Here is an 18,605-nt window from a genome sequence, read left to right as displayed (position 1 = left end):
AGCCACAGCACCCCTCCTGCTCTGCCTCCCACGGGCTCCCCCGGGGACGCCCCTCTCCAGGCCCAGGGCTCCCACCTGCCTGCTCTGGGCAGCTCCCTCCACCTGCACAGGGGCCTTCTCAGAACCCCTGAGACCAGGGCAGCAAAGGCACAGAAGCACCCCCAGTGAGGCTGAAGGGCCCCGGCTCCCCCTACCGCCCTCCTCCCGACCCCTGTGACCTCACCTCCACGTGGCAGAACCACACCCCAAGCCAAGAGGAATCTGTTGACTGGGGGGAAGGATGGGAGTAGGGAGCTGGGGTCAGAACACACAGGGAGACTGGGCGGGGACCACTGGGGGTGCACTGGTCAGAGGAGGGCAGGCGGGGTTACAGCGGTCAGCCGGGGACAGGTGGGGTACACTGGGGTACGGAGGTTGGGGAGGGGCAGGGTACACTGGGGTACGGAGGTGGAGTGTGACGGGGTACACTGGGGTACGGAGGTGGGGTGTGACGTGGCACACTGGGGTACGAGGTGGAGAAGGGCTGGGGTACACTGGGGTATGGAGGTGGGGGAGGGGCACACTGGGGTACGGGGTGGGGGGGCACACTGGGATACGGAGGTGGGGTGTGACGGGGTACACTGGGGTGCGAGGTGGAGAAGGGCTGGGGTACACTGGGGTACGGAGGTGGGGGAGGGGCACACTGGGGTACGGGGTGGGGGGCACACTGGGGTACAGAGGTGGGGTGTGACGGGGTACACTGGGGTACGAGGTGGAGAAGGGCCGGGGTACACTGGGGTACGGAGGTGGGGGAGGGGCACACTGGGGTACGGGTGGGGAAGGGGCACACTGGGGTACAGAGGTGGGGTGTGACGGGGTACACTGGGGTACGAGGTGGAGAAGGGCCGGGGTACACTGGGGTACGGAGGTGGGGGAGGGGCACACTGGGGTACGGGGTGGGGGAGGGGCACACTGGGGTACGGGTGGGGAAGGGGCACACTGGGGTACGGGGTGCGGGAGGGGCACCCTGGGGTGCGGAGGTGGGGTGGGGCGGGGCACACAGGGGTGCGGAGTGGGGGAGGGGCGCGCGGGGCATCAAACGTAAGGGCGGGACGCACGGAAGTTCTGGAAAGCCCGAGGGGGCGGGGCCAAGACCGCGGAACTTCCGTTCCGCAGGCTCCTCCCCTCCGTTTCCGCTTCCGGCCCGCGGCGCGCCTGCGCCCTGGCGCCCGCCGTGTGTGTTCCCGCTACTCGGACCGGGCTGGTCCGGGTCCGTCTCCAGCGGCTCCTCTCCGCCCCGGGTTCCGGCCCCGCGCGTTCCGGGGGCGGCTCCCCGGCCGGCGCCCGCCCCCCAGGGCTCTGCCCGCGGGCTCCGCCTGCACCCGAGGAGCCGCCCCCGCGGTCCGCGTCCCGCGCCCTCCGCGCTCGGTCACCGCCGGCTTTGGCTCCTGGTCCCCTCTGCGCGAAGTGCTTCCGAGCGACTCCGCGCGGGGCAGAGGCGCCCCTGCGGCCGAGCCGGCGGGGAAATGGAGGCCGAGCCGCCCCAGGACCGCGCGCCGGGCCGAGTGACGGGCGCTCCGGGCCGCGGGCTCTGCGGATGCTCCGGGAGGGGCCCGCGGCCGGGGCGGGACGCCCCCCGGGCCCTTCCTCCGCGCCCAGCTCGGGCTGGGAGGTCGTCAGGGGCCTGCCGCCTCCCCGCCTCCCGCTGGGCGACCGCGGGGCAGCCGGCTCGGCCCGGCCGCCGGCACCCCCGTCCCAGGTTCTTCCCGGGGGGCCGGGCCCCAAGCCAGGGTCATCTCAGGCACCTGGTCCAGGCTGTGGGAGGAGGGTCCCTCAGCAAGGAGGTGCTGGTAGGAGGGGTCCTCTGCCCAGCATGCTGCCCACGGGCTGCCCTCAGGCGTGGGCCGCACCCAGGCCAGGAGCCCCAAAGCCCTTGGCCATGAACACTCAGGCCCTGTGCAGCCGCCTGGGAGGAGGTAGCAGGTAGGTCGCGGCTATGGGCCATCTCCTGCACCCCGAGGACGGGAGGCCCCACGGTGAGGAGTGTGGGTCGGCCCGCGGCCGCCCCGTCCTCTGAGCACAGCCTGTGTGGCTCTCAGCCCCCTGGGTGGGCTGCCAGGGTCCCAGGGCCGCAGCTACCAAGGAGTGGGGGCTGGTGGGCGCTTCCCGTGGAGGCCTGGGGTGTGGGGTTTTGGGGGTGCAGCAGGACTGGGGAGGATGCCGGCTGCAGGTCAGGATGCCCCCCTCTTGCTCTGTGGAAAGGCTGAGGGTGTGGCTGCCCTCCAGGATGGGACCCAAAACCTAAGTCTGAGGCACCTGGCCCAGAGGCCACCGGGCCCCTGCAGGGTGCCCCTGGCTGTGCCCACAGCTCCAACAGTGCCCAGCCACCCTGCCTGAGCTTTCACCAGCCACCTCAGTGCTGCTGTGACCCCACCCACTCCCCACACCCAGCAGGTGGGGCCAGGGCGAGGGCAAGGGGGCCATTGAGCTTGCTGTCTGGGTAGGTACAGCTCAGAAGCATAGGGGTGTCTCGAGAAACCTCACGGAGCGGGGTCGTGGGAGGCGGGTGTGGCTGGGCCAGCGCTGTGCTGGCTTTGTCCAGCCTCTGGCCACTGGGACTTCATAAGAGCGACGGATGAGTTTGGCAGCTACATTGTAACATGTATTTAAAAGCATTAAAAATATCTGCTACTGTAAAACCTCCACTGCCCCGTGGGGCTGCAGTTTATTGGGAACCACAAGTGGGTGGTGCTGGGGCCACTTGGCTGGTTGGCGGCTGGGGCCCAGGGCTGGGCTGATGGGCCTCCGTGTTCTCAGGATGCCTCCGATGGGAGGCCAACTCTTGGCCTCTGGCTGCCCAGCTCTGAGTGTGGGCACACGCCAGAGCTGGCTCCCCGGGAAGCAGAGTCCTGGCTTCCAGGGAGGGCAGGTCAAGAAGGCGAGAACCCTTCTCGCTGGGAGTGTTGGGGGTCCTGAGGCCAAAACACACTTCCACGATTCTCCAGCTTAACACTGTCCGCCTGACCTCCCACCCGCCAGGGTGTTCTGGTTAATAAGCAGAGCAGTTGGGGGCTCCCTGTGGGGCCCCCCGTTAGTTTCCAGGTTGTGAGCACATTCACACTTAAGACGGTTTCTCTTTGTGTTTCCAGGGTCTGTCTCTGTAGTAAACTGAAATGTTAACAGGAAAGCAGCTGGGTCCTCCCGGCTCAGCCACGGCCACAGCCATGGCCACAGCGGGCAGGGCTAGAAGGTGGACTTGGAGTGTCCGAAGATGCAGATGGGGAAGTGCTTGACGTGGGAGGACCACTGGGCTGCCAGCTGGAAGAACTTCACGTCGTTCCACTCCACGCCATCAATGAGCACTGCGGGGACAAGACCACCTGACCGCCTGCCCACTGCCAGGAGAGCACACCCATCCCTTCTCAGGCCCGGGCCCAGGACAAACTGGAGGGCATCCCCCAGGGACCCCCAGATCCCAGGGGATGAGGACCTGCTGGCTGGGCCTTTCTGTGCCCACCCTCTGAGGCCACCTCCCCTGACCGAGGGGCTGCTGATCCTCACACCTTCCGCCCCAGCAGGGTCTATGGACAGGTGGAAGACACCCTCCAGTTAAACCAGAGTCAGGGCAGGAAGGCAGAGTCCTCACCCCCCAACTCATCAGATGTGATCTTGTGAACAGAGAGAACCCCGAGCTCCACTTCTGTCTCAGTGTGGAGGGAACATCTGAGACTCTGAGACACAAGCTGGTCTCTCCGAGGAGCAGAGGGGCTGGGACACGACTGCTCAGAGCTTGAAAAGCTGTCCAGGGGGCCAGGCTCATGTGACCAGCATGTTAGCAAAACAGAGGCGTTTCTGAGCTGGACTCAAATGCCCAGCGTTGCTGTCCTGCGCCTCACGTCAGACAGAACCCTGGGCCACGAGTCGGCCAGCTCCCGGGGCCCCGTGCTCACCCCGCAGCATGTTCTGCTGGTGCTTGGCTGTGCAGATCAGCCGGCTGATGCCCTCGATGCACTGGCTTTTGGACTCCAGGTCCTTGTCCCTGGTTTTCTTGGGCAGAAACATCACTAGGAGGAAAGGGGGCCGTGCTGTCCTGTTGCTTCTTCAGGATGGGGGGGGCACACTGACCCCGGCACACCCGGGAACAGTCCCCCACCACACACTCACATGCACACACGCACTCATGCACACGCAGACCCACGCACACGCTCTCACGCACGCACTCACCCTTTTTGTTCTTCTCCTTGGTGACCACAGTCATGGACATGGTGGGCGTGGCTGTGGCCTCACCACTGCTGGGCAGCCTGCTGACCTGGAGAGACCGGAAGGTGCACTTGAGTGTGTTTTTGGCGGTGGGCAGGTCCTTCTTTTCCGCGTCTCTCTTCCTGTCTGTGGGCGGGGCAGCCGTCCAGTAATCCACCTGCAGCCCCATCAGCTCGGCACCAACGCCCTGGCTGGGAAGCAGAGGGAGGCTCACTGTCCGTCCTGGGTGGCGACCGTGGTCCCCCGAGGCTGATGCGGGCGGGAAGGTGCCAGCCAGCACTGCCTGTGCCGCCGGGGACCTGCAGCCCGCGGCGGGCTGTCCCTGTGGCCCCGGCCAAGGCCCAAGCTGCCCCTTGAGTCTGGAGGGCCAAGGTCATGGCCTCATCACAGGTGTGGCCCCCGTGGAGCTGGGCAGCCCTGGGACCTCACAGCCCATGCGGTGAGAGGACCCCCGACCCCACACAAGTCCTGCCTGCGTGACTTCTGCTCACAGGAGACCCGAAAGCAGCTACTGACCCCCCGCCTGCCACCCGGCACCTTCTACCCGTGCTGTGGTTCCCAGAACACGTCTGTGGGCAGCATCCTGTTTACTTCCTGTGGTTTCTGTCTCTGGCGATGATGTCGGTCCCCTAAGCAACCCCCCCACCAGGACGGGGTGTCCCTGCCCCGCGAGCCCACGCCCTCGGCCTCGCCTGCTCTGAGCCCACCCTCCCACAAGACCCTCAGCTTCCTGACACGAGGGGGCGACCAGTGACCGGGGACTCGGACAGGAGGCAGGACGACAGCGGGGACTGGGGCTGGAGCGTGGCTGTGTTTACCTGGGGGAGGACAGGCCCCCGCTCACTGACGGGGAGGAGGGGGGGGTGGGCGAGGCCTCCTTGGCAGCGGGAGACGTGGATGGGGGGGTGGACGACAGCACACTGGAGCCCGAGGGGGCCGCGTCATCGGAGTCCCCTGTGGGGAGTGAGGGACAGCACTGAGCTCCCCAGGCAGCCCCGTGGGCCTGTGGGGGGCGGGACGGCTCACTGGGCGGAGCTGCCAGGCAGCGGGCATTCGAGGAGCCTCCCTCAGGCCTCGCAGGGGCTGGTGCTGGGCAGGGTGGGCTACCTGACGTGGCCGAGGACGGTTCCACTATTCCAACTTTCACCACCTGAAAATAAAAGGCATCACTGGCAGCAGTTTGGAGGTGCTGGGGCTAACATGTCCCCCCACGGGAGCTACTGGGGTGGAGCTGGGGCCCAGCCCCTCCTGTCCGTGGGCAGAGCCAAGCTCAGGGCGGCCAATGCCTGGCGGTGAGCAGTGATGCCAGGGGGCGAGGAACCCTCACAGAAGCCGTGTTTGGGAGACTGAGTGGCAGCACGCTACGTGGCCACCCTACACTCCCAGGAGGGTCCACGGCTGCCAGTGGCCCCTGGACTGCCGTCGAGCTGTGGCCAGTGCTCAGGACACATGTGGCCTCTGGCGGGAAGGCTGCCCTCCCCCACGGCAGAGCCTCTGGGCCTGCACGCCGGCCGGCCCTCGGTAAACAGCCTGTGCGAGTGGCCAGGCCCAGATGTCAGCGAGATCAGGACACGGTGAGGGAGCCCTGTCCAGCTTGGGCACAGAGGGCCCAGGCAGGCACTGCTTCGGACCCCTACCTGGGCTGACAGAGCTGCAGGACCTGTGGGATGATGCGGGGGCTACGGAAGCTTAAAGGGAGCCAGTGACAAGTCACGCTGAGGCCCCGGGGTGGCATCTCAAGTGTCCGAGGGGCTCGTGGCTGCTGCCATCAGTGGGCAGGGGCAGGGCCTGCCCGGCACCACAGGAGGTGCCGTGGGACAGGCTGATTGGGACTAACTCCCACCAGAAAAGCCAGCAGCCGCCCTGGACGCCTGCCCAGGGAAACGGAGGCCCATCGGCCAGGCTGCCCGTGGCTCTCCGAGCAGATGCCCGGGGGGGGGGGCACACAGGGACGGACAGGCTGCAAACCCTCGGGGCAGCGGAGGGAGAGCAGCGGACAGCGTGGGGGAGGGAGGACTCTGGGCTCGCCGGCCACACCCCACAGCCCTGCGGCCAGGGCCTGCCCATGACACGGGGAGAGGACACGAGCTTTAAGATGGGGAAGGTTCAAAAACGGACCGGTCCTCAGCTCCAAATGATAGGAAAGGGTCTGAAAAGTCAACTTAGTGCAAAATCAGACCGATACAACTTGACCTGCTGGCAGGTTCAGCTCCCCAGGCGGCGGAGGCGGCGGGACGCAGGGGTGCTTTGGGCAAGGCCGCCGCCCACACCGAGCTACTCACCCCCACGAAGGGAATAAACTTCTGCGAGGACTCCTCGTCGGGGCTGCAGGCAAGGAGACAGTCACGCTGCGGCGGGCCCGGCCGCGCCCTCCACACCCGCCCCACACCTGCCCGCAGGGAGGAGGGCAGGCCTCGGGCAGCGCAGCCTCCAGGAGGAACCTGCTCTCCATCCCCCGGGATGGTCCAGGTGCCCAGGTGCCCAGCCCAGCCTGGAGGGAGGGGCTTGCCTGTCACTGGAACCCCAGGGAACAGTCTGGCCTCTAGCAATTGGGGGCGACCGTCCTAAAGCCCCGTGAGGCTGAGGCAGGGCCCGCTCCCCAGGCCGCTGGCCCTGGTGACAAGGTGCACACACCACATCCTAACTGTGACACCCAAGAGCAGCCGCAGGAGAGACCCAGGCTTCCGGCTGTGTGGCTGCCGTGAGCCATGGCGTGTGGTGGGCGGTGAGTAGTCTGCACAAGTCCTGGCGAAACCACGGCCTCCCGGAAACTGAGGTCCCCACCCAGGCGAAGGCCGCGGGGGTGGGGGACACGGGCAGGAGCCAGTCCTCGGCCCTCCTGCAGCAGGCTGCCCACTGACTGGCGGCCACCTTGCCAGGGGATGCGGTCAAGGGGCTCTCAGGAGCCTGGCTTGTGGCCTCGTGGGCGGCTGGAAGAGTCTGCCCCGGCCTTTGGAAAGGTCCACAGGGCAGGGTCCGCCCAACCCTCTGTCTCCCATGGCCTCAGGAATGGCGGTGCCTCCCCGCCCTCCTCCGTGGCTGGCGGCATCTCTCTGGTCAAGGTCCAGCTTTGGGTCACTGTCCCAGCTCTGATCCTCCCGCCTCCTTTCCCCAAACCTTGGAGCCTGACACCAGAGCGCGACTCCTGCAGGGGAGCAGCCACTGTGCCCTGCCCTGGCCCGAGGGGCGTCGCCCCAGAGCCTTGCAACACCCCCACCCCATGCTGCCCCTACAGAGTGCGCCCACCAGCTGGACCAGCAGGCCAGGCCCCGGGCAGCACAGTACGCAGGTGGAGCAGTGTCCAAGGCCGGTGCTGCCCGAGGGGCTGCCCTGCCCGGGCACCTGTGTGAGGGGACAGCCCCCCCCCCGGCATCACACGGACATGAGGACCCATGGCCTCCACCCCTGCGCCACGTCACCTTAGCAGGACACCCAGAAAATGTGTTTGGATAAAACAACCCACACATTCAGTCTGTTCCACCGAAAATACCCAAGTTCCCAGCCCTTCCCTGTTCTCTGAAGGGAACACAGTTGAAAGAGGAAAGATCCCTTTTCTCCATCCAAATAGCAAAGCCGGCCTCTGCATGCGAGGTGGACAGGCAGGTGGTCCTGGGGCTCCCTGGCCCAGCGCCCAGCAGGCTCCAGCCCACGGGCCACGTGCCCTCAGCCAGCCTGTCCCCTCAGCCTTCCCCCGAGAGGTACGCAGGGAGGCAGACGAGGGCCCCAAGGGGCCAAGATGGAAGAAACAGCACGACACAGGGATGTTGCTGGAATTCTCAAAGCCAAGCCTCAGCACGGGCCATGCAGACGACACCCAGCCTCCACATGGGCCTGGGGCACAGGGGTGACACCGGCTCACCACGGACCCCTCACCCAACCCGACACAGGGGACACTCGTCCTTGGGTCTCGCTCATGACGGGCACATGAGCTCCACCTTCGCTTCAAGGCTGCGATGTGGGGGCTGGGCTGGGGCACCGAGCACCCCTCGCCTGGGAGCTGCCAGGCCGCACATGGCAGGTGTCTCTGACTTTGGGCTGGGAACTGGTCATCAACAGGGCTCTCCCTGCAGATGCTCTTGGCGTCTCGGGCTGGAGGGGCCAGGAGGAGATGGCCAGGAGAGCTGTGCTCTCTCCTGGGTCTCCTGGGTGGACAGAAGGGTGTCCTCTGTCCCAGCAGGCAAGGGCTGACCCCTGACCTCCAAGCCCTGGATTCTGAGGGTGGCCAACATGCGGGGCCCTCAAGGGCTCCATCCAGGGCATTTGGAGCCCCCACCCCACCCCTAAGCACCAGTGTCACCCCTGTAACGCGGAAGTGGGGTGGCAGGCATGGGAGCAGGGAGGGCCGGGGTCCCCCAAAGCCCTGGTTTGCTGCTCAGACCAGTCACCTGGGGGACAGATGAGAGGCCGGGCCCAGGCAGCGGGGCATGCTGCGGAGTCCCCGCGCTACGGCGAACAGGGAGCAGCTGCCATGGCCACAGAACACTGGGGGTGGGTCAGCGGGGTACCACGGCTGGTCTTTCTAGAGCCCCTAGGCTTGTTTAGCAGGACAGGCTGAGACCCTCCTCCTGGAGGCCACCCAGGACCCAATGACCCTGCCCTGGGGGGCTTTCCCGGGAGAGCACATACCCCAGGACCGAGGGCGGAAGGCACCCCAAAGGAGGGACCAGAGGGCCTGTGAGAAAGGCAGCCTGCGGGTGCTCAGGGCTGCGTCCTCAACAGGCAGGTTTCGAGAGGGTGGAGCCACCTTGGGGGTGAAGAGCCCTTTACCAGAAGTGGGGAGCTCCCAGCAGCCTGGCCACAGAACTTCGCTGGAAAACCCTCTGCTCAGGGGCGCTGACCACTGTGTCACCGGCAAGTCCCGCCCTCGCTCACCTCCCATCTCCACGTGTCAGGTTGACATGAATCCTGTCTTCCCCTGGGAACCCGGCTCCCGACCCCCCAGTGCTGGGAGCAAAGCCCACACGTGGCGAGGGGTCCGTGGTCAGGGTCAGTGGCTCGAGCTATGGTCAGGGCCATGCTCCTGAGTTAAGCAGCAGCGCTAGACGTGGCTTCAGAAACATACGCACTGAGAGTCCGGACTGGCCACGTCTTAAACCAAATCTCTGGACTAAGGCCGACAAGGAGACCGGCCGGCCGCAGGCTGCAGGGCCCGGATCCACAAACGGGTGGGCGGCCGAGCAAGGGTCGTATGCTCCTCCCCCCGGGTGGGAGGCCGGCAGCAGGGGGAGTGAACCTGGGGTGCCGGCGCTCCAGGAGGCACCCCCGTCGCCAACACTGCTAAACAGCCCTAAAGACCAGCCTGGACGGGGGGCAGGCCCAACAGCAGTACCTGAGAGTAAAGTCAAAGTGGAAGTTCTTTTTCCTTCCAGAAAGCCGCCAGGAGAGAAAACACGACATGTTATCGAGCACTCGGCAGCCCAGCTCGGTGGCAGAGGCTCCCGCTCAGGGCCGGGAGCCGAGAGCTGGACAGGCTGCGGCCCCTCGAAGCCGCCAAGCCGCCAAGCCAACCCCGATCTCCTGCTGCAGGGCAGCCAGCTCCGACCTCCCACAGGCTCAAAGAGCTTTACTTTGATTGGGGGCAGAGCCAGCCCCGTAAGCTCACCTTCCTGACAAGCCCTGGTCCCCCCGGGACTCCCCAGAGGACCTGCCGTGTCCGAGGCCTGGCCCAGGGAGCCACCTGGTCTCCTAAACCACCTGGACTCTGGCCTGTGTACCAGGCTCCCCACCCCGGCCAGGCAGTGGACCCTGCTCGACGGCAGCCCTGGCCCCGGCTCCACTCCTGACCACCGACTGTCCTGCTCTGGGCAGGGAGAGAGCGAGTCTCCCGGCCTGGGACGCCCTGGCTGCTGGAGCAGGTGCTGGACTCGAAAGAGCAGGTCACTGCTGGGCACAGTGACAGCTGCTCTTTTAACTTTTATTATGAGAAATTATAACACACACGGAAATGGAAACACCGCCAGCACATTCTAGTTCCCCGCTGGGGTCAGTGAAGGGTCCTGCCGGCGAGGACAAGATGGCCTTACCACAGTCCAGATCAGGCCCACCCCACGGCCCGCTGGGTCTGTCCCCGAGGGCCATCACTCGGGGCCAGTGATGGGTCACCCGAGGAGCCAGGACGCCTGGGTCTGCAGCGTGGGTTGGGCACCCGCTGGCCTGCCCTCGCCCGCCCAGGCCGGGCCCTCCAGGTACCTCTTCTGCTTGTAGGTGAGCATGGCCTCGGCGATGGGCAGCTGGTGGGCGCAGTTGGCCCCCGCGATGTACTGAGTGATCCTTGACACGATGTCCAGCGTGTCCTGCACTGCACGAGGCGGCCACACAGGGTTGTGAGAGGTCATGAGGGGCCACGATGGGCCCCACTCAACCTCTGCTTTCTGAGGCCACCCAGCGCCCTGGGACCCAGAGGCAGCCGCCATCCTCACCGGGTCCTTGCTGCTCTGGCCAATCCCGAAGAGCCAACCCCCAGGGCCCCTGGCCATGCCTCTCCCAGCCCAGCCCCCAGTCAGCAGGCTCAGGCTCACGGGGGTAGAGGAAAGGGTCCCGGCCGGGGCCTCGTCTGTGGACACCCCGCCCAGGTGTGGCCAGGGCCTGAGAGACATGGGCACGGGGGCCTTGTCCTGGATGACGGACCCTTCTCCTAACGGGCGTGTGTGTGCGTGTGTGGTGTGGACGCCCGGCCTCACCGGCGCTCTGGGCCTCCAGCTTGTTGAACAGGTCCCGCCAGGCCAGGTCCTGGAAGAAGTTGTTGTAGCGGTAATCCACGGAGCCCAGGTACCTGGCCACGGGGTGGGAACCTGCGGGCGGGACAGCGTCAGGGGGTGGGACCCGCCTGCAGCTCTGCACCTGCCTGGCTGTGCTGGGCGGCTGGGGCAGGCGCCCCCCAGGGCCCCTAACTTCCCAGTGACAGGCACGGTCAGCGTTCACCAGAAGGTGAGCAGGCTCAAGCCACGGGTTTGCTGACTGAGGGCCAATGGCTGACCCTGGGCTGCGTTTCTGCGACAGGAACAAATCTAGCAGCAAGTCCTCCGGGAGGGACCCAGGGCTCACCCAGCGGGATGACCAGGAAGCGCATGTAGCCCAGCCAGTCGGGCGTCTTGTGGGACAGCTGCTCCACGAAGAGCCGTAGCACCGCGCTGAGGTAGTGCTGCGCCCCGGCCACCGCGATCTTCACGGGCGTCGGGGGCTGGGAGTTGCAGTTGCAGCTGGGTCGCGGGCAGGGCAGAGGGACAGATGCCTCAGGGACCCATCCTCACAGGAGGACCGTCCCCACTGCCCATGACCCTGCTGCAGCCGCCACGCCCGGGCCCCAGGGTGCGGCCGGAAGGCTGGGAGCAGGGACCCCCACAGCGGGCGGGGGGGACTCACTATCGTTGTATCCGCGAGACAATGGTGCTGAAGGCGGCCTGGACGTCGGCGGCGGAGCAGGTGCACACCACGGGCAGCGTGTGCCGCTGCAGGACGTCCGACAGGAACTAGGGACAAGGGCGACCGTGGGCCTCGGGCGTGGCCCCCCCGCCCCCCTCAGGGAGGACACCGGCCCCACCTGCCCCTGCCAGTCGGAGGTGTTGACCAGGATGATGCTCTCGGGCAGCCGGTCGTCGGAGATGAGGATGTGGTTCAGCTGGTCGTACACGGTCTTCCTGGGGATCTGCAGACACGGCCCGTCCACACCGGGCGGGGCCCCCGCCACGACCCCCCGCAGCCAGCCACCGCGGGCAGCGCTCGGCTCCGCAGAGGCCGCCAGGGTAACGGCGCCTGGGGGGGGCAGCGGAGCAGCGCACGGGGATGCGGGCTCCCAGCTGCCCCGCCCTCAGCGGCCCCGGCGCCCTGCCCACCTGCAGCTGGCTCCGCGTATCCGGGCAGCGCTCGTTGTCCAGGCTGTTGGCTCGCTCGTTCTGTGGCCGCGCCGGCTGCCGCTCCTTCAGGGACGTGCTCCGGCCTCGGCGGCCGGCCTGCTTCCCCTCGGACCTGTGGGGGCCAGGACAGGCTGGGGCCGGCCCCCGTCCTCACTGCCCCAGCTCTCCCGGAGCCTTGCCACGGGCTCAGCAGGGTGCAGCCCCCACAGGGCACCCAGCAGCAGCCCTGGTACTTCACACAGGCACCTGCCACGGGGGTGCAGGTGATGGGGCCAACGGGGCCTTTCCTGCCCGTGGAGCAGGAAACCAGACCCGCCGGCGGCCACAGCGCGGCCCCATCAGACCCGCCGGCGGCCACAGCGCGGCCCCATCAGACCCGCCGGCGGCCACAGCGCGGCCCCATCAGACCCGCCGGCGGCCAGTGACAGGGGTAGAGGGAGGGGGGTCGGGGCCGTGTGGGCCTCCGAGGGGGCCCAGAAATCTGCGTGCCCCCCGAGTGATTCTCTTCAGCAGACAGGCCTGGCGCAGGAGTGTCCACACCCCAATGACGAGTCCTTCCCACACAGCACTGCCCGGCCACCCGCCTCCCGGGGCGGCCTGTCACCTGGTGGAGGGGATCACGAGGGACTCGGTCTTGGTGATCCGCCCGCTGGGCGGCAGCCTCTCGGTGAACACGTCCAGGGCGGAGGTCTCTGGCTCCGGGCTGTCCTCGGGCTGCGGGGGCTGCAGCGGCGGCTCCCCGGGGGCGGGCGTGCTCTGCGGGGAGGGAGGCGGCCGTGGGGAATGCGCGCGGGGCTCCGGTCTGTGGGGCGCGTTCAGCCTCCCGTAGGCGGGTGGCTCCCTGCGTGTGGACACGGCCGCACGCGGCCCTGGGACTGAGCTGACCCGACACCCCACCACTGGCCCTGGTCCGGGCGCCCCAGGAGGCCAGTACCAAACCCCCAAAACCCGCCCCATGCCCCAGGACACCCTCCTTGGGAACCCCTGAGGGCAGCAGGAACCAATTGGCGCCACTGGGCCTGTGCCAGCAGCAACTCAGGGCGAGCCCGCTGTCCACAGGCGGCCAGGCTCTCGCGGTGGTTCCACACTGGGTCAGACCCCTAAGGCAGCGCATAGTGGGCCTGCGCTCGAACGCTGAGCGAGCACGGCCGTGCGGCTTACGTGGGCCACCGGGTCGCAGATGCCGTCGCCTGGCTGCTTGCCGCCCAGGGCCCGTGCCTTCTCGGGCATGTCAGCCTGCACGGACGAGACGGGAATCAGGCCGCGCGCCTCGCTCCGCTCTGCGCAGGGGCGGGGCTCGGAGGCACCGGGACACGGCCGGGGTTTCACGGACGCGGGCCCAGGGCTGCCCAGGACAGTCGCGGCCCGGGCGGGAGTCGGCCGCGGCAGAGCGGGGAGCACACCAGCCTGGCGTCCCAGCATCAGTGTGCACGTGGCCCCGGTGACCACAACACGGGGGGGAAGGGGCACCCACCGGGCTTGGAGGCTCCCTCTGACTCCGGGCGCTGTGGATGCTGCCGATCTCCGTCTGCGAGCTGGAGTGTGACAGGCCTTCGAAGTACGGCCTGGGCGTGGGGAGAGAGGGGCTACCGTCCGGGACCCGCCCACACAAGGCAAAGCTGGGGCTCCTGGCAGAGCAGCGTCCCCAGAAGGCCCCCACTGAGCTCCTCCACAGCTATGAGGTGAGCCTGGGTCCCTGAAAGCCAGGGGCACAGGTGACAGCTGCACCCCACAATCCCGTCAGTGTGGGAACAAGGGAACCCACAAACAGCACACAGAGGCACCATCCACAAGAACCGGCCAACCCGGCTGTCCAGCCACATGCCCAGTCCCGGCAGACAGAGAACCGTGGAGGGTGGAGGCAACTTACAGACTCAAGGGACTCACAGGACAGTTCACACTAAAATGTTGGGGGGCACGTTCAGTGTTTGCTGACAAAGCCACAGGGGACGTGGAAATGCGGGGGTGGGACCAGCATGAGGCAGGCAGGGTCGGGGCCCTGAGACGCTCGCCCCAGAACTGTGCACCTTCCCTCCTGGCCCCTCCTGGGATGGGCACCTTGCCTGGGGACCGTGGGAGCACCCCCGCCCTGCACCCTCAGAGCCGGCCCCTCTGTCCCCCACACCACTGCCCCGTGGGTCCCCGAAGCTTTCCGGGGTTCAGCCTGGATCCTGCTGTTCGCTTTCTCCCAGACGCCTGCTGGGATCCACATGTCCTGTCCTCCCCACCCTGGGCCCCCGGGCGCCCCCCACCTGAGCTTGGGCTTGGGGGTGCTGAGGACGCTGTCGTCATCTTCCATGTCTGGGCCGCTGTCGCTGGGGTTCTCCATGTCCAGCGTGTCGTACAGAAGGTCCAGGTCCTCCTCCGCCTCGGGGACATGCTCCGCAGGGTCCTGCTCTGAGTCCAGGACCTACGGCGAGAGCAACGTGAGGGCTCGGGAAGGGAGCCACGGGACAGGGGAAGGGCAGAGCCACACACACCCTCCCCCAGCTGCTCCATCAGCCCAGTCACCCCGACACCGGGCGATCCCCAGGGATCCCGCCCTCCTGGGCCCGTGCTCGGCCGAGGGGAGCCAGCAGCCCATGGCCGGCTGCCACGTCCCTCATTCTCCGCCAGCAACCCCCTTTCACTGCCGGGTCGCAGCCACGGCAGGAAGGACCCAGGTCTAGCCCATCACGGTGGGCGGGCGTGGGGAGCATCCCGGCGTCTGCAGTTACACACGAAGCTCCAGGGGCCACCTGCCAGTCTCCACGTGCACGGCTTCCACCTCGTAGGCAAAACCCAGCCTCGCATTTAACCGCCTGAGGCCAGCCCCGTCCCGGGGGCCCGCCTCCTCGTCACCTGGGGCCGCCTGGCGTCTTCGTGGTCCTCACCCGCGTTTCCTGAGTGACCAGGGTGCCAGGCCCCTCTCACGGGCTTTCTGCCCACCTGTTTCTTCTTTGGAGGACGTCGGGCCTGGCCCTCTGCCGCCTGTTCACCGGGCGGGAGTTTCAATAGGGCTGCCTTCCCGGGTCGGCCGTGTTCTCTACTTGCAAAAATGTCCCATTTTATAGGCTCTCATTGCCTTTTCTTTTTTCAATTGATTGGGGGGAGAGAGGGAGGCTGATGTGTTGCCCCACATGGTTGCACATCACTGGTTGATTCCTGTTTGTGCCCTGACCAGGGATCGAACCCGCAACCTTGTCGTATGGGGATGACGCTCTGGCCAACGAGCCGCCGGCCGGTCTGTTCCACCTTCCTGACGGCGGGGGGCCGCCTTAGACCGTGACGCTGTGCTGCTCGCCTGGCAGACCACTGGCTGACTCACGGCTTCTGCAGGTTGTAGTTTCGGCCCCTCCGCGTGGCCTCTGATCCATTTTGTGTCGGCCTTTGGCAGGTGAGGGTGGGGCCGGCTTCATGCTTCACACGAGGACGCCAGTTGTTCTGCCCTCTGAGCTGTGAGAGCCGTTTCCCCACAACTGTCCCTCCCTGTGAGCTGGGCGAGCCGTTTCCCGAGCACTGGCCTCGGTGGTGGAAACCGCTGCCTGGACAGGTCACTCACCTCCTCGGACACTTTGAACCTGCGCAGCAGGGCCACGACTTTCTGCTTGAAGTTCTGTTGCTGCAAGAGGAGGGGAAGGAATCAGAACCTGGGGAGCCACCTCCTGGAGGACCTGGGAGGCCGGCCGGGCCGGGCCGCCAGGCTCACTTACACCGGCCACGATATTTATGAGCTCAAATGTACTCTCGCAAGTTTAACAGGCATTTTCACGAGCATTTAAGCCACGGCTGTGGGCAGGCTCAGAATGGACGGAGGAGGGGACCCTGCACGGTTCTTCCAGGAGCCGACACCTGCGGCGGCCGGGTCACTGGCCCCTCCCCAGGCCCCGCCTCCCTGGCAGGACTCAGGCCGGGAGCTCCGGAGTGCTCCGCTCTGGCTGCTCTCAGCCACCCTTGAGGTGGGGGAACCCTGCAGACGGAGGCCCATGCTCCCCGGCTCCCCATTCACAGCTGTGGGGCAGCTGCACCCGACCCACTGGGACCGGCCGGAGCAGAGGCTGTGGCTGTGCGTGGACAGGGCGGGGGCAGCTGGGAGCAGCTGGGAGCTAGGGGCTCTCCCATGAGCTGGGGGCCAGTGGAGACCTTCTGGGACAGGCTGAGGTCCCTGCCGGGGCTTCTTCCCGGAGAACTGGCACAGCCCCGCCGAGCTCGCTGAGCCATGTGGGCCGGATGCTGAACAGGGACAGGACTGGCCTCACCCGGGGCACATCTGGGCACAGGTGGGGCGGGGTCGGCACGGGGACACCCCCCCGACTCTCGCCTGCCAGGGCAGCTCTAGCTAAGGGCTGAGCACCACGCAGACTCCCCCAGGCCCAGGCCATGCGACCCGGGATGGCCCCTCACTTCCTGACCCTCCTGAGGCTCAACCTGCCTGCACCCCCAGGCTGGGCGCCCCCCCGCCTCCTCCAACATTAGTAAAACCAGGTTCCACCGACCCTGGTCATGGACGTGGTTCTCACTGTCGATCGCCGCTGCTGGGGCTTCCCTACGTCAGAGTCATCTTCATCTAGGTCCTGCGGGGACACGGGGCGCCTGAGGCCAGGTGGCTGCTGGATGCCACAGGGCCCTTCCCTGTGCTGACACTGGGGGCCGTCGCCCAGGTGCCCCCAGCGCCGCTGATGCACTCGGGGCCGGGCTCCTAGCGCCCCACCCCCACCCTCCTGTGGCAGCTCCGGGGGTGCTGGGCCCACCCACTGGGGTCTCGGTGGAGCTGAGCCTGCTGCCGGGGCCCCGCCACACTACCTGCCCGTGTGCGGCGTCGTCACTGGCCTCCTGTTCAGAGGAGAAGCTCTCATACTCCTCCTCGGAGTAGTTATCTGCGGAACGAGCACACGGAAGGGTAAGGGCCACGGGGTTCCGCCTGGTGGGGGACAATGAGGCCAGGCCCCAGTGACAGGCCCCAGCTGCGCAGGGAGCAGGCGGAGGAGCCTGGGCGGCCCTGGCAGGGGCGGGGGCTGTGCTTCTCCATCGACATGCCCCCTCCACACCCAGGAGGCCCCTCGGCCCTTCTTGCCCAGCACAGGTTTCAGCTGGGATTTCATGCTCGACTGGGCCCCCGTCTGCCCCCTCACCCCACAGGTACAGTGACTCCAACTGTGACAGTGGTGACAGGCCACACCAGGACCCATACCCAGACCCCGGAAGGCACCACAGTCGGCCCCACGACCTCTGCTCACTGACAATGCCACGGCTCCCGAGGGCAGAGCTGGGATGCCCCGCAGCCAGGCCAGAGCAACCGCAAACCTCAGGAAGACGGCCGGGAGGCGGCAGACAGGCAGCAAGTGGCACCGCCTGCGGCTGCACTCACCCGTGGCCTTGGCCTTGGGGCCGGCCTGCATGGTGCTGTCCTCGTGGTCGATGGGCTGGCTGGACAGGGAGAAGATCCAGATCTCGGCCACCTTGGCGGAGGCCTCCTTGACGCTGCTGCAGAGGCTCAGCACCTGGCCGCCCTCGGGGGGCCGCTGCATCACCTGGGGGGGGGCACCGTTCCAGAGAGGACCACGGAGCAGAGGCGTGGTGGTGGGAGACGTGGCCAAGGGCGAGAGGACAAGAGGACATGGGAGCTGGGTGGACGGGCCACGAGGGAGCATGCTGGGCCAAGCTGGGGTGGTCAGCGCCAGGCTCAGCCACTCGGGACTGAGGGTGGTCAGAGAGGAGGGTCCACAGCTCAGCTGCCCAGGGTCACAACAGAAGCAAACTGCGTGAAGACAGCAGCTCCCAGACAACCACGGCCCAGGGGGCGTAACTGCACGTATGTGAGGACCACAGAGCCCGGCCGCCAGCCCGTGGCCCTACCCTGTGCCACACGACACCCACGCAGCTCCGCACCCCTGAGCACCCGACACCCCGAACAAGGCCCCACACGGTGAAGGCCCCACACGAGGGACACACGGGCCCCACTGCCCTCCCCTAGGGCCCAGGCGCGGCGCCCACAAGTCTGAGTCGGAGCCCCCAGCCCCGGGGCTGGCTCCCCTCCAGCCCCAACACCAGCCACCCGGGACGCCAGGTCCCCCGGGACAGGCGGTTCCACCGGGACGTGTTTCCCGTTTCCGCACCAGGGAACCCCTGCAGCTTCAGTCACCCGACCCACCCTGAGGGACCAGCAGGGCGGGGCACTCGCAGGGACGCTTCCTGGGAGGGCACCGGCCACCCCCACTCCGGGGCAGCAGCGACCGAGCCGGAGAGGGGCTGGCCCCTGCCCGGCGCCTCACCTCAGCCATGTGGATGGCACCGGCGGCCAGCGTCTTGTAGCCCAGGATGGTCCGGTTCTTATAGCGTTTCCTCCGCTGCAACATGATCTGCAGCTTGTTGCCCTCCCGCTTCAGGAAGTGGGGGTACTGCGGGGGAGGCACCACACGGCTGCCCACCGACCCCAGGCTCCGCGCACTCCAGGTCACCGGCCACCCAGTCCCCGGCGGACACTAAGCAACTGCTGGCGGACAGACGTGCGGCCTGCCGAGGGCGCCGGGGGCC

At 67.4% G+C, this 18,605-nt stretch overlaps 1 protein-coding gene across 3 annotated transcripts in view; it reads right to left on the bottom strand.

The window, feature by feature from the left end:
* Window positions 1–2,668: 2,668 nt before the first annotated feature.
* The window catches only part of PACS2 (phosphofurin acidic cluster sorting protein 2), a 37,200-nt gene continuing 21,263 nt past the window's right edge, over window positions 2,669–18,605 (bottom strand). The window contains exons 4-24 of one of the 3 annotated variants that reach the window (XR_014000240.1): window positions 18,344–18,469; window positions 17,440–17,602; window positions 16,875–16,948; window positions 16,568–16,645; window positions 15,634–15,693; window positions 14,345–14,502; window positions 13,567–13,657; window positions 13,254–13,328; window positions 12,697–12,848; window positions 12,072–12,204; window positions 11,780–11,884; window positions 11,602–11,708; window positions 11,284–11,438; window positions 10,920–11,030; window positions 10,429–10,537; window positions 6,522–6,564; window positions 5,347–5,389; window positions 5,058–5,193; window positions 4,204–4,288; window positions 3,930–4,043; window positions 2,669–3,341 (exon numbers count right to left, since the gene is read on the bottom strand). Coding sequence is in view for 2 of the 3 variants with exons in the window: in XM_081157948.1 (XP_081014074.1) it covers window positions 3,223–3,341; window positions 3,930–4,043; window positions 4,204–4,430; window positions 5,058–5,193; window positions 5,347–5,389; window positions 6,522–6,564; window positions 10,429–10,537; window positions 10,920–11,030; window positions 11,284–11,438; window positions 11,602–11,708; window positions 11,780–11,884; window positions 12,072–12,204; window positions 12,697–12,848; window positions 13,254–13,328; window positions 13,567–13,657; window positions 14,345–14,502; window positions 15,634–15,693; window positions 16,568–16,645; window positions 16,875–16,948; window positions 17,440–17,602; window positions 18,344–18,469 (2,379 nt within the window). In the remaining variant the exon portion in view is untranslated. Of the gene's footprint in view, window positions 3,342–3,929; window positions 4,044–4,203; window positions 4,431–5,057; window positions 5,194–5,346; window positions 5,390–6,521; window positions 6,565–10,428; window positions 10,538–10,919; window positions 11,031–11,283; window positions 11,439–11,601; window positions 11,709–11,779; window positions 11,885–12,071; window positions 12,205–12,696; window positions 12,849–13,253; window positions 13,329–13,566; window positions 13,658–14,344; window positions 14,503–15,633; window positions 15,694–16,567; window positions 16,646–16,874; window positions 16,949–17,439; window positions 17,603–18,343; window positions 18,470–18,605 lie in introns of all 3 variants that reach the window. The other 2 variants (XM_081157948.1, XM_081157949.1) reach the window with 2 other exon arrangements.

Source organism: Miniopterus schreibersii (assembly GCF_964146895.1).
Source record: "Miniopterus schreibersii genome assembly, chromosome: 1".
NCBI lineage: Eukaryota > Metazoa > Chordata > Mammalia > Chiroptera > Miniopteridae > Miniopterus > Miniopterus schreibersii.
The sequence above is the reverse complement of the archived record's forward strand: the minus strand, read 5'-3'. Positions and strand labels throughout refer to the sequence as shown.